Genomic DNA, 13,277 nt, shown 5'->3' on the forward strand with positions numbered 1-13,277 from the left:
CAGCAATCACCAGGCCCTGGGGAGGTACAGTAGGTCAACTCCTTTAGATCTCTGTGGAGGGGGTTGCAGGTGGGGGAAGTAGCAAACATAGGGCCTAAGCAGAGCAATTGCTCAGGGCTCCAAGCTATAGGGCACCCACAGGCTTCAGCCCCAGGGAATGAAACTCAGGCTGTGGACCAAGCGAAAACCAGGCTCAAGCATGGCATGAAATGGCAGGTTTCAGAGGTAGCCCTTCCAGCGGAGCTAATTCCATCAGGGTGGGCGTGGATAAGCAGGTGAGAATACCTAAAGTGGGAAAGTACTTAATTGACTTAATTCATTTTCCACTTTAGGTATTTTCACCTTTTTATCCACCTCGTCCCTGACTTAACTGACTCGGATGTAACACTCCCCTCTCTGTATCCCTCCCATCTGTTTCTTTTTCTTTCCCTTCCTGCATCTGACGAAGTGAGTGGCAACTCACAAAAGCTTATGCCTGGATAAAGTTGTTAGGTTTTAAGGTGCCATTGGACTGCTTGTTGTTTTCACTGACATGGAAGTACAATATTTATATTCCCGTTGCTTTATTTTATAATTCTATGGGAAACACCCGGGGGCCAGGAATTTTTCAGTCCTGGTGGTTGTGGCAATGCTGGGTTCTTATGTCTGATTTTGTAAGCAAGATGTTTTTAAGGGAGGGGAAACACGGGGTTTGTGAGACAAATCAGCCTCTGGAAAAGGGAACAGGTGCCTGGAAAGGGTGAGAGCCTCTGCTCTATAGCACATCAGCCTTTGTATTAACTAACGGTGAGGCATCCTGGCCTGTGATTTTCACACCTGTTGTAAAGTGTCTGGAGGAGTCAGATTGTTTTCATCGACGATCAGTCAGAGTCACATAGTCTGGCCATAGTCTGTTGCTGCTAATTGTTTGGCCATGTGCACCCACCCCTATGACTGGGGGGGTTACACCTAGAGCTAGCCACGCCCATGCGGGAATGGCGAACCACGCCCCAGCAGGAATCACCAACCACGCCCCAGCAGGAATCACTAACCACACCCCTGCGGGAATTGTGAACCATGCCCGGGAGGGAATTGCTAGCTACGCCCCTGAGGGACTAGTGAGCCATGCCCCTGTGGGAATAGTTAGCCATGCCCCTGTGGGAACTGTGAGCCACGCCCCTGTGGGAATCCCTAGCCACGCCCCTGAGGGAATAGTGAGCCACGCCCCTGCGGGAATCGCTAGCCATGCCCCTGCGGGAACTGTGAGCCATGCCCCTGCGGGAATCGCTAGCCACGCCCCCGCGGGAATCGCTAGCCACGCCCCCGCGGGAATCGCTAGCCACGCCCCCGCGGGAATCGCTAGCCACGCCCCCGCGGGAATCGCTTTGCAGAACCTCATTGTCCAGGTTTTGGCTGGGGAAGGGGCCAAGGGTTGCAGGGTATGAACTGAGCTGGAATGCTCTGCAAGTCGGTGGTGGGCAGGTTTTACATTAGACCTGCTTCAGCCAGCAGCGCCGGCAGTGACGTTTGCATCCGGTTCGGGGTGGGAAGGGTTCCAAAATCAGAGGGAGATCTGAAGCAAACGCCTGAAAGCCAGAGTCCCGATTACAGAGTTGTTACTTGGGCAAAGGCCCATTCATTTTTGCTGAGCAAGGACTTCAGGGCCGCTCTGAGTATTGTTATTTCTTCTTACTCACATTTCAGCCGTCCCCACAACCCCGCAGGGTTGTTCCTTGCATTGCGTTATTGAGAGGTCTGTGCTAGCCGGTTCTAAAGGATCCCTGTGAGGGGGCTTATGCCATCCCCCTGCTCTCTTGCAGCTGGTTAGCGTCTACAGCTCGGAAGTGTCTTGGTAGCGCAGCGTCACTGGGTTCCTCCAATGACACCACCTTGGGCCCTCCCGGAAATCCCTCCCTTGCCGTTTGCCCCTTCCCCTATCCAAATAACACCTTCAGGGCAGCGTGTGAGGATGTCGTGGAGGGATCTATTGTGCTGCAAATGGCGGGGCTGATTCACTGCATAGCGATAGAGGTGGGGGCTCCGGCCTGCTAAGATGCACTGGATTTCTTTCACCCTTCCAGCTCCTGTCCAAAAGCAGCCGAAGCCGCTCGCCTCCTCCTGGGGGATCTGTGGTCACACAGGGAGCTGCAGAATGTGCTCAAACAGGTGAGGACGCAAAGGGTTCGCCTGGCTAGCCGCGAGCTGGGTTCATCCCCACAGTCCAATGGTTTTGCAAGGGCTGTAAGTCAATGGTGAATATTGCTGGTGTCTGGAAGGAGAGCCTGGGCTCTGAGCGTGCCCTTAGAGATCCCTTCCAACATACGGGCCTTATCCGCGTCTCATTTATGCTGGTGTGAATAAGCCCGTGGAGAACACAAGAACGGCCACACTGGGTCAGACCAAAGGTCCATCCAGCTCAGTGTCCTGTCTGCCCACAGTGCCAACGCCAGGTGCCCCAGAGGCCCAGGAAGAGGCAGACACACTGGTGCAAAGCTCCGTGGAGTTCCTACCTTGTGTGGCTAGAGAAGGGATTGCTAGAGCTCCCAACAAGGGTTCCTTTTCGCCATTCCCGCACTTCCTCCTCTGTCCATAGGCCTCCCTGGGGTCTCCTCCTCTACTTCAGGGACAGAATAACCCTTCAGATCAACAAGGGAAGCAGCCAGCCTTGGTCAGAACTCCCCAAACTTCCTCTCCCAAACCTGCAGGGCCAGACCTAGCCTCCAGGCCTCCGCCTGGCTTCTTTCACCAAACTGGAGTCCTCCTCCCCACGCCATGGAAGGCCACGCGCAACAATGGGGAGTAAAGGATGGACTGAGGGGGTGGGGCGATGTTCCGGAAAATGGGTGCAACCTCTCGGCCTCATAACCACACCCATGTTGATGGTGGGTTCCCCTCCCATTTTTAACTTGATTGTAGCGCTACTCCAGACACCAACACCACCTCCAATTTGACAAGACTGAGCGTGTTTTACGCATGGTCCTTATCCAAATGTGCATCATACATGCGTGGTCCTTGCTGCCTTTCCAGTGTAGGCTTTGGTATTTCCACATCAAGGTGGGCTGAGGTCCTGCTATCTAGAGTGGGAAGACAATACAGGAAAGACTCTTCTGGCCAATAAATATGACTGTTGACACATATGCTGCATGCTTGGTTCAGGCAAAAAGGCTGCATGTACCATTAACGTGTTTCTGCATGCAGCCAACTGGCCGGTGTCTTTGAAGCAGGACAGAGGGATCTGGGTGATGACATTACATGCTATTGATCTGCAATGTGCCTGCATTAACTGCACTCCAATAAATGTCTCCTTCTGCAGCAAGGATTCAATAAGAACATGTTGGGCCCATTAGCCGGGGGCGCTCTCAGGAGCCTGTCGTCCAGATTCTAAGACGAGACCTTCCGCACAAGTTCAGCCTGCAGGTGAGAAGGGGGTTGCGCCTGGTGTTAACAACCACCGTGTTCAAGGACGAACAAGCTGGTGCCTCGATGCCAACAGCAGTGGCATGTCATGCACGTGCTGGTCTATTTGCTTACATTTGCTGAGCATGTGAGGCTGTTTCGAGGTTCCAGTGCATATATTCCCCCATAACTGTTTCACCCGGAAATTGGGTTGTGGGAAGGGTGGTTATGTGTTTTCAGCACAGAGAAGTCCAACAAACCCAAATATAAAGACAAGAACCTGATCACGTCTGACTAAACATTCCCTGTTCTACTCACATATCTGTGGCTTCAAGATTTAGTTCTTCCCTAGGCATGGATGTTGCTGGATTTTCCATGCTGGAATCCTGGCTTATTTCATGTCCTCCAAGGCTGCTTCCTGCTTACACAACCACAGGTATAGGAAGGTCACTGCTTCCAATTCAGAAGCCCACACTCTGTTTCCATTTCCCATGGCCTCCTGCCAACTCACTTTCTGCTACCCCTGGCATTCCTTGGAACTCTCTAGGACACACTAGTTTTAACCCTTAGAGGCAAGACAATTAGGGTTAGATCTCAAAAGTCAACCACTGAGAAGAAACTTTAGTTAAGTGAATGCTGGAATAGCCAAAAAAGGGTATTACACGCACACACACCCATTCATTACAGGTGGTCAAAAACAGTGGGTACCCAAAATGCTCCTGTCTTGTGGTAAAAAAAATCGCCCAGCTACCGAGCATCTCTGCTCAGATTCATAGATAGATTCTTGTAACTTTGACACAGATTCAGGGAGGGGAGGGAACTGGCACAGGGAGCAGATCATAGAATCATAGAACTGAAAGGGACTCCAGTCCCCTGCCCTCACAGCATGACCAAGTACTGTAGACCATCCCTGACAGGTGTCTGTCCAACCTGCTCTTCAATATCTCCAGCGATGGAGATTCCACAACCTCCCTAGGCAATTTATTCCTTATTTTCTCCTAGTCCTTATTTTTTTCTTATATGCCTTTATCCAGATGTTGATGACATTTCTGAACATGAAAAAGAAAGTTTGAAAAGATGAATCAAGGTGTTTTGTTTGTTTTTCTCTTTCAGAATTTGTCGTTGGTTCGTGTCTGGAATGACTTAATCCTCCAGGGATTCATTTGGACATTTTACAGATATACAGTGTTTATAGCGTTAATTCCAACTGTAAAGCAAACTAAGTATGCAATTTTTTTGGTTGATATAGATATTTTTAAGCATTTGCTTTTTGTGAGTTTAAAGTTTCCTAATGTCAATAGCTCTTTTTTCAAATAGTGTTTGTGCGTGCACACACACACACACACACACACACACACACACACACACACACAGAGCGTGTGATTTTCTTAAGTGATGCCTAAAATGGTTACTCCCCCAATTTCCACGGAAAGACTATGAGGGTTGTGCACCTTAACCCCATTAGGCACCTATGAAAACCCCACCATGTGTGTGTGTGTGTGTGTATGTGTGTGTGTATGCACTAAACACTAAACATGTCTCATCCCATTCTTGTGGAAATATGTAAAACAGCTAACTATATGTTCTGTGTTTATTCCATTGTAGGTGGCCACTGTAGACAGCACCCCTAATGCTTTAGATGGTGGGTTATTATTGCTAAACTTGGTGGACATGGGTTTCTTTCTGCTTTTGACTCCTTGTCAAGTGAGCTTTCATATTCAGAGTTAAGTGTTTTCTCTTGTAGTTGCGTGGTTTCTAAATCTCAAGATACACATTCATATCACTGGAAGCAGGGCCTCAGTAAATATTCTCATACGCTGTATGTTAATGTACATTAGTCACAAATAGTTGAGAACACTGAAACTGCTGGGGCCACAAACCATTTAAGACACCACAGCAAACATAAAAAATGTGCGTCTCTCTAAACATTGCCATTGCTTTCCTTACAACGCCGGAACGGGCAAAATGTAGACAGGCTCAGAGTGACAGAGTGGGACTGGGGATGGCACAGCCACACTGGAGAATGGGACTGGGGGTGGTACAGCCACACTGGAGAATGGGACCGGGGGTGGTACAGCCGCACCAGAGGATGGACTGGGGGTGGCACAGCCGCACCAGAGGATGGACTGGGGGTGGTACAGCCGCACCAGAGGATGGACTGGGGGTGGCACAGCCGCACCAGAGGATGGACTGGGGGTGGCACAGCCGCACCAGAGGATGGACTGGGGGTGGCACAGCCGCACCAGAGGAGCTGCCAGCGTTTGGTCCATTTCATGCTGCAGTTCCTGGGGCTGCTGCACAGGCGGAGGAGACCCTGCGTGGAATGCCTGGGGCTGGTACAACCGTAGCATGGGGCTGCCTAACCGGCCCCACGTTCTGCTCCTTTCACTGCTGCGGTTCCACACTCAATGGGAGGGGGCAGAAAATACCATCCCCAAGGGAAAGGGGGTGGGTCATGGGAGGAGATGCAGAATCACGTGGCCCTAGGCAAGGGGTGGAGGGGAGGGAGTCACGTGGCACGGGGGATCACATGGGGAGGTCATGTGCCCCCCCCCCATTAGCTATTCCCTCCCATACTGAAAAGAAACAGATTCCACTGGCATGAGAGATTCACGACTCTGCCCTCATTAGAGAGCGGCTGTTTCTTAAAGGCAAAGCTTCACCTGCCAAGGGCGTTTTGTTTGTTGGTGTCTGAACGGCAGAGTCGGGCCTGGCATCTCTAAGAGCAGCGCCAGCCCCTCGCCCAGCAGGGGCTCTTGTTTGGGGTGGGTGGGAAGGGGAGAGAACGTTCCCGGGCAGGGAACACACCCAGCGCCGATCCTGGCCCTGCCGCCAATTGCAGGAAGCAAAGCCATTAGGGCCTCCCTAGGACTCTAGTCATGTAAATAATCCCGTCCCATAGGCCGAGCGGGGATGCCGTGGGGGGAGGGTGGGCTGTGTTTTGTGTATTGTAAGGCCCTGGTAAAGGGAACTGTCAGACTATCCCCCCTCCCCTGTAACTGACCCCTCCTCAGCTGTACGGGCTCGCTGCAGAGCTCCGCGCGTTGGTTTTGCTGCACCCTGTGTATTTGCTTCACTGGAAAAATCTTGAAACCCAATAAAAATGGCTGACACGCCCTGGACCGTTTCTCTTTGGCGGGTGGGGGTTTGGTTGGCCCTGCAGAGTAGAACGCCCATCTGAAACTGGCCATCTCCTCCCCGGGCCCGCTGTGCTCAGTGCAGGGCCCCATGCGCGCGAGAAAGACGAAGTCGCCACACCCGGGGCAGGGAGAGCTGATCTTAGGAGAGGGGGGCTGAACACCCGCGAGGGAGACGAGCTCTTTAAGCTCCTGGGCCCGGTGGGGGCGAGATGGCAAGAGGCCAGGTGCAGCAGGCGATTGGTAGTGAGCAGAAGGCTTCTCGCCGCCAGAGGAGTGAGGGTCTGGAACAGCCTCCCGCGAGGCCCAGCGACCACACCCAACCTAACCCGTTCCCAGAGAAGCTCTCCCCATGTACGAGCAGGATGCTCCACTCCAGGTCCCGTGAAGGGGAAGGCTGCTTCCCAATGGCCCATGGAGCTCCCTTATTTTATGTTCCCAAGTTTTAGGCTGCAGCAGCTGGGGAAGAATCCCTCTGTCCCAGCGTATGCAGGTCTGTCACCCCCCTCCTCCCCCTCCCTGCCAAGCAGCAGAGATGCTACAAGGCCTGGACACCATGGGATGCATGTCTGGGCCACATCTGCAAGTGGCATTAATAGGGGAGGGCCACTGCTCCCAGCTGCTGTTCAGTTCCCAGGAAACCCTGTGCCCTTCGCTTTGCTGTGCGGGTGTAGCTGCGACGGGACAGGCGCAAGGAGGCCGCTACCGCGGCATGGTCACCGCCGCCTGATACGTGGCGCACGCTAGACCCTGAGTCATTGACACGGCTTTGTGCAGGTGTTACCGGAGATGCCACCTCCTCGCCTTGGGGGGTTCTGGGCCCGCTTGTAATGCGTCTGCCAGTTCAGAGGGCAAGCCGCGTCCTCCCGTGGGGCATTGCCCCTTGAATGGCCACAACGCACTGAGCACCGGCCACGCCCCCAGCCCATGCTCAGGCCTCTGGAGCCAACGCCGAAGCTGTGTCAGAGGGGCTCAGGCCTGGCCAGTCACACGCTGCTGCTCCCGTTATGCCCCCACCGCACCCCGCAAAGCCTCAGATGGAGCCACCAGGGAGCACGCTGGGTTCCGCAGAATTCAGCAGGAACTAGAGTCCGGCAGGGTCGTTCCTGAGGAGTCTGTTTAAGCCAGCAGCAGCCGTTCTCAAACTGGGCTCCGTGCCTCCCGCGTGCCATGAACAGCTGTTGTGTATCATGGGGGGGAGGGGAGCTCCACTCGCCTGGCACCTGGACCACCCCGATGAGCCACCCACACCCAGATCCCCAAAGAACTGTACCTGGATCCCCACCCCACTGAGCCCCAGTCACCTTCGCCTGGACCCTCTTGAGTCCCATTGCACCCAGAACCCCCTCCCCCAACAAGCTCCAGTGCATCCAAATCCCCCCATGCCAGATCCTCCCCCCCAACTGCACCCAGATTGCCCCGCACAGAACCCGCTCGACCCACAGCTGGAGCCCCACACTGAGCCCTGCAGCTCCTGGAATGGATGGGCCAGGCCCTGGGGGGGTTCTGGGGCAGGCCTGCACCTTGCACGGTGCCAGGGTTGGATGCAGCCTCGTCACTGGGGCTGTGTCCTAGGGGAGGGGGAAGCGGCGCAGAGCCCTCCCACCTCTGTGCAGCCGGGGGCCCATGCGCCCCGCTGCCAGGCTGGAGCCATCCGTAGTTATGTGCAAATAAAATGTGCAGAGTTTCTCCGTACGGGACGCCCGCAGGCGCCAGCTCTGCCTCTGACTTCGGTGCAAAAACCAGTTTTGTCTGCTCAGTGATTTTAGATTTCCTGCCAGCTCAGCAGGGCAGAGCAGGCCCAATACTGACGGCAGGCCCCCCCCCCCCCCGTCATAACTCTCCCACCCCCACCATGTACGCACGAGTGCGGCCTGAGCTCAGCCGGGGCTCACGCCACGGCACGGGTGCTCTCGTGCGCCTCGTTCCAGCCACGTGGGGTGTGAAAATCCACGACACCCCCCGCCGTGCCCCATGATCCCCCCCACAGCCCGACACCGCTGTGTTCCTGGGGCTGTGGCACAGCTGTTCAGCACACGCCCCCGTGCAGATGAAGCCTGCCCCAGCCCCTGAGCGGGTGGAAAGCGCTGATGGGTGGCGATAAGAAACTGCCGGCGTTGGCAGCTTTCGGCATCCTCACTCGTCTGACTCAGCGACACCCGCGGCTTGTCCAGACCTGCCCCCTGACAGGGATGTGCCAGTGAGATCTACAGACTCAGTGGGTCCCTAGAGAAACCAGAGGCCGGGCACAGGGGAACACTGGGTGGACGTGGCTGCAGCCTGTGAACCTGCAGCCAGACATCTTCTGGGGCAGGCCGGGTCCTTGAACTGTGATAGCGTTGGGTGCACCTTCGCCTCGGAGTCTGTATCCTGGGGGGAGACGCTGCACTGTGGTCTCCCTCTGGGCAGCCAGGGGCCGGTGCGCCCCACTGCCAGACTGGAGCCGCCCCCATAGTCCGTTGACAAATAAAATAGACCACATTTTTCAGCACAGGATGCCAAAACATGGTTAAATACGACATCCAAAGGGTTAAACATGAATCCCGGGGGTGAAACATGATGTCAAGGGGGTTAAATGCGACTCCCGGAGGGTTAAAAACAATTCCCAAAGAGTTAAACATGCCTCCCAGGGGTTAAACAAAACTCCTCTGATTTAAACACAACTCCCAGGGATCAAACATGACTCCCAAAGTGCAAAACACGACTCTCAAAGGGATAAAAATGACTTCCAGGGATTAAACACAATGCCCAGGGTGAGAAATGAATCCTGGGAGTTAAACATGGCTACCAAATGGTTAAACATGATACCCAAAAGATGAAACACAACCCCTAGCTGTTAAACAAAACCCCTCGGGGGTTAAACACAACACTCAGGAGTTAAATGTGACTCTCAAAGGGTTCAAGATGACTCCCAAAGGGTAAAACACGGCACCAAGAGGTTCAACACAATCCCTAGGGATTCAACACAACTTCCAGGGATTACACATGACGGCCGGGGTGAAACACAAGTCCCAGGAGTTAAACACAACCCCCAGGGGTTAAACATGACTCCCAGGGGTTAAACACAACACCCAAGTGTAGCGCCCCTCTCCACCTGGTTACCTTCTTTTAAAGCCAATCTCCTTTCAGGTTCGGATGGATAGGTTCTTCTGGATCCCGCCACCCACTCAATTTTATTCTTTCTGATTGATGTACTTGGCGGTGCCTCCACCCCCCTCACTCCTTCCTAGCAGGGTCACCAGGGCAGCTTGGGAGGAAAATTCTAGCCCAGGATAACCCCCACGTATTTGCCAGATAGTTGGAGACTCCCAGAAAATAACACAAACACATACACTATAATAAACACAATGATATTAAACAGGAGACAATTATAACGGAACAGGGTAAAACACTATTTTTAGGGTCACCGGTGCCCAGCAACTGTGAGGTTAGTGTCCCATTGGTACGCGTACTTTGTTGGGGCCCTTGATGACTGTTGACCACACAATCCTTCTCTGCAGGGTTTAGCAGTGGGGCTGACTAGGTCTGGTACAGCCCAAAGGACTCACACATGGGAGAAGGCAGTAAATCCCTCCACAGATTTAATGTGCAGCAGGTAATAAAATCCCCAAACAAATTCCCTGACTTACTAACTAAAAATTGGTGCACTCACACACTCCATGAATGACCTCAGGTTGAGATGACTCAGTCTCTGCAAAGGGCTGCTCTCTTCTCACCGGGGTCCTCTTCAAGCAGGAACCAGGCTGCTTCGGTCCCAGAATTTCCCCTCCCCGCGAAGGGGTGCAGGGCTCAAGGTGCAGACCCCACAACTGCACCACAATTCAAACTATAGCCTCCCCGCCCAGCATGCAGACCCACCCAGCAGGCAGCAGCCCTGAACTTGCTGCTAGAGCCGAGCTGACCATGACCGTGACTCTCCTCACCCAGGGAGCTGGAGCCAACTCGGCCTGGCTGGGGAAGCCTCCCAGCAAACTCCACAACTGGGAATCAACAGTGGAGACATAAACCCAGCTGAGGGATCCTGCCTTCAGGTCCCTAGAGGCCAGTTCTCAGGGGGAACCCTGCATGCAGGCCTGGGGCTTACTAGCTCCCACACAGTCAGCCCCCCCCCCCTTGCCCTGGCTGGCTCCAGACCCCTCCAACCATGGTCTCTCCTTCCCCCTGGGAGGGGCATCTCACTCCCCATGGGTTGCCGGGCAGACTCTGGCCCTGGTAGGGAGGGGGAGCCAAGGCAAACTTAGAGCCTCTCCCTGAGCTGCCAGCAGACAAGGCCCCGGGAATCCAAGCAATCTCCTTGGGGGTTACACAAGGATCAAACACGACTCCCAAAGGGTTAAACACGACAGTCGGGGGTTAAACGCGACTCCCAAAGAGTTCAACACAACCCCTGTGGTTAAACTTGATTCGTAAAGGGTCAAACATGACACCCAGTAGTTAAATACGGCTTTCAGAGGTTAAATATGACTCTCAGGGCTCAAACACAATTCCCAAAGTGTTAAACAAAACTCTCAGGAGTTAAACACAATGCCCAAGGATTAAACACAAGTCCCAGGAGTTAAACATGACTCTAGGGGTCACACATACCTCCCTAATGGTTAAGCGTGACACCCAGTGGTGAGCCATGACTCTCAAAGGGTTAAACAGGATGACCAAGGCTTAAACACAACTTTGAAGGGTTAAACACAACTCCCACAGGGTAAAACACATGTCCCAGGGGTTAAAAATGACCTTCAGGGATCAAACACACCTTCCAAAGGGTTAAACACGACTCCCAAAGGGTTAAACACGACTCCCAAAGGGTTAAACACAACTCATAAGGGTTACACACAACTCCCAAAGGAATAAACACAACACTCAGGGATTAGACATGACATTCAAAGAGTTAAACACGACTCCCAAAGGGTTGAACAAGACGCCCAAGCCTTAAACATGATGCCCAGGAGGTAAACATGACTCCCAAATGGTTAAACATGACTCCAAGAGGCTCAACATGACCCCTAGGGATTAAACACAACTTCCAGGCATTAAACATGATGCCCGGGGTGAAACATGAGTCCCGGGAGTTAAACACAACCCCCAGGGCTTCAACATGACTCCCAAAGGGTTAACCATGACACCCAGGGGTTAAACATGAGTCCCAGAGGTTAAACACGACTCTTAAAGGGTTAAACAAGATGCCCTAAGCTTAAACATGGTTCCCAAAGAGTTAAAGGGGACACTTGGGGTGAAACATGACTCCCAAAGAATTAAACATGACACCCATGAATTAAACACGATACCCAGGGGTTAAACACCACCCCCAGGGATTAAACATGACACCCAGAAAGTTAAACACGACTCCCAAAGGGTTAAATATGACACCCAGGGGTTAAACATGATGTCCAGGGGTTAATCACGACTTGCACTGTGCCAGGGTTGGGTGCAGCCTCACCACCGACTCCGTGTTGTGGGAGGGAAGGAGCTGTACAGTGATCTGCCACCTGCGATCAGTCAGGGGCAGATGGCTCCAGCCTGGCCGTGGCGAGTACAATACTTGACAAATGCAGAATTTTAAAATATTGTGAGCAGGACTGATTGATTGATTGATTGATTGATTGATTGATTGATACAAAAGTCTCTCTGGAGTCTAATGGAAACAAAGAGCTTATTTGTCCCCTAGCTTCATGTTTAAAAACAGCTGGATTGTTTTGCTAAATTTTCCCAAGACATTCCACCGGAGAAAGACACCCTAACCGTAGCCCTGACCCATGTGGACAAGCCTCACCCAGGGTATGTCTCCACTACGGCATTATTTTGAACTATCTAATTTCGAAATAGTTATTTCAAAAAATCTTATTTGGAAATAACGCATCTACACACAAAATGCATTTCGAAATAGCTTTTTTCTATTTCGAAATAGCGCGTTTACACTGATTGGACGCTGAATCGCATTTAAGGCCGGCTGGAACTGGTTCCGGCAGGGCATCAGGTCAGAAGTTACCTTGTGACCAGGGCGGCCAACTGGGCACCCTGGGAAGAGCTGGAGGCCTCCTATTTCGAAATAAGTGTCTACACAGCGCTTGTTTCGAACTAGCAATTTCGAAATTGGCGCTATTCCTTGTGGAAGGAGGTTTACCAATTTTGAAATAAGCCTCCGCTATTTCGAATTAATTTCGAAATAGCAGTTGGCTTGAATAGATGCTAGGAAAGTTATTTCAAAATAACTTTGCTGTGTAGACATACCCCCAGAGACCAGGCACTCTGTGAGCTGGCAGCCCCTACGCCCATTCTATATCCAGGCTTGGAAGTGCAGCGGGTTTTCTGCTGCAGAGAAGAGTGTGAGGAACACCAGGAAAGACATAAAAGTTGTCCTGTCCCTTCCCACTCAACCCAGCGGCTGCATCTTCCCTCGGGTCCCAGAATGTCTTTATGCCAGTGTCAGCTGGCTCTGTGAACCCCTAAGTGCTATGTGGAGCCAAGACCTTGCAGAATAGATGAACCTCAAAAAGGGCTGCGGGAATGGCACAGGGTCCCAGAAGCAGAGCCCCGCACGGATACAAAACTTGCATCTGCAGCTACAAAAATGAGCGGCGGAGCTCCGCAGCTGCGGATTGCATCTGTGGATGCGGAGACCTGTGGCTCATGGGCGGTGGGTACTGCCTTCCCAAACCACCAAGCATAGCTCTGCCCACACCCCGCCCCCTGCTTCAGCATGGCTCCTACGCTGCCCCTGGCTCAGCCCTACTGAGGCTGGCACTGTGTGCCTCCTCCCTCCCCGTGCTCCAT

At 52.9% G+C, this 13,277-nt stretch overlaps 1 protein-coding gene across 1 annotated transcript in view; it reads left to right on the top strand.

Annotated features, from left to right (window-relative positions):
• The window catches only part of PKP1 (plakophilin 1), a 40,860-nt gene extending 34,369 nt beyond the window's left edge, over nucleotides 1–6,491 (top strand). The window contains exons 12-14 of the mRNA XM_075910235.2: nucleotides 2,061–2,145; nucleotides 3,293–3,396; nucleotides 4,489–6,491. Of these exons, the coding sequence (XP_075766350.2) occupies nucleotides 2,061–2,145; nucleotides 3,293–3,364 (157 nt within the window). The 3' untranslated portion in view covers nucleotides 3,365–3,396; nucleotides 4,489–6,491. The remainder of the gene's footprint in view (nucleotides 1–2,060; nucleotides 2,146–3,292; nucleotides 3,397–4,488) is intronic.
• The last annotated feature ends 6,786 nt before the right edge of the window (nucleotides 6,492–13,277 follow it).

Source organism: Pelodiscus sinensis, chromosome 27 (assembly GCF_052426305.1).
Source record: "Pelodiscus sinensis isolate ZL-2025 chromosome 27, ASM5242630v1, whole genome shotgun sequence".
In the NCBI taxonomy this organism is placed as follows: Eukaryota; Metazoa; Chordata; order Testudines; family Trionychidae; genus Pelodiscus; species Pelodiscus sinensis.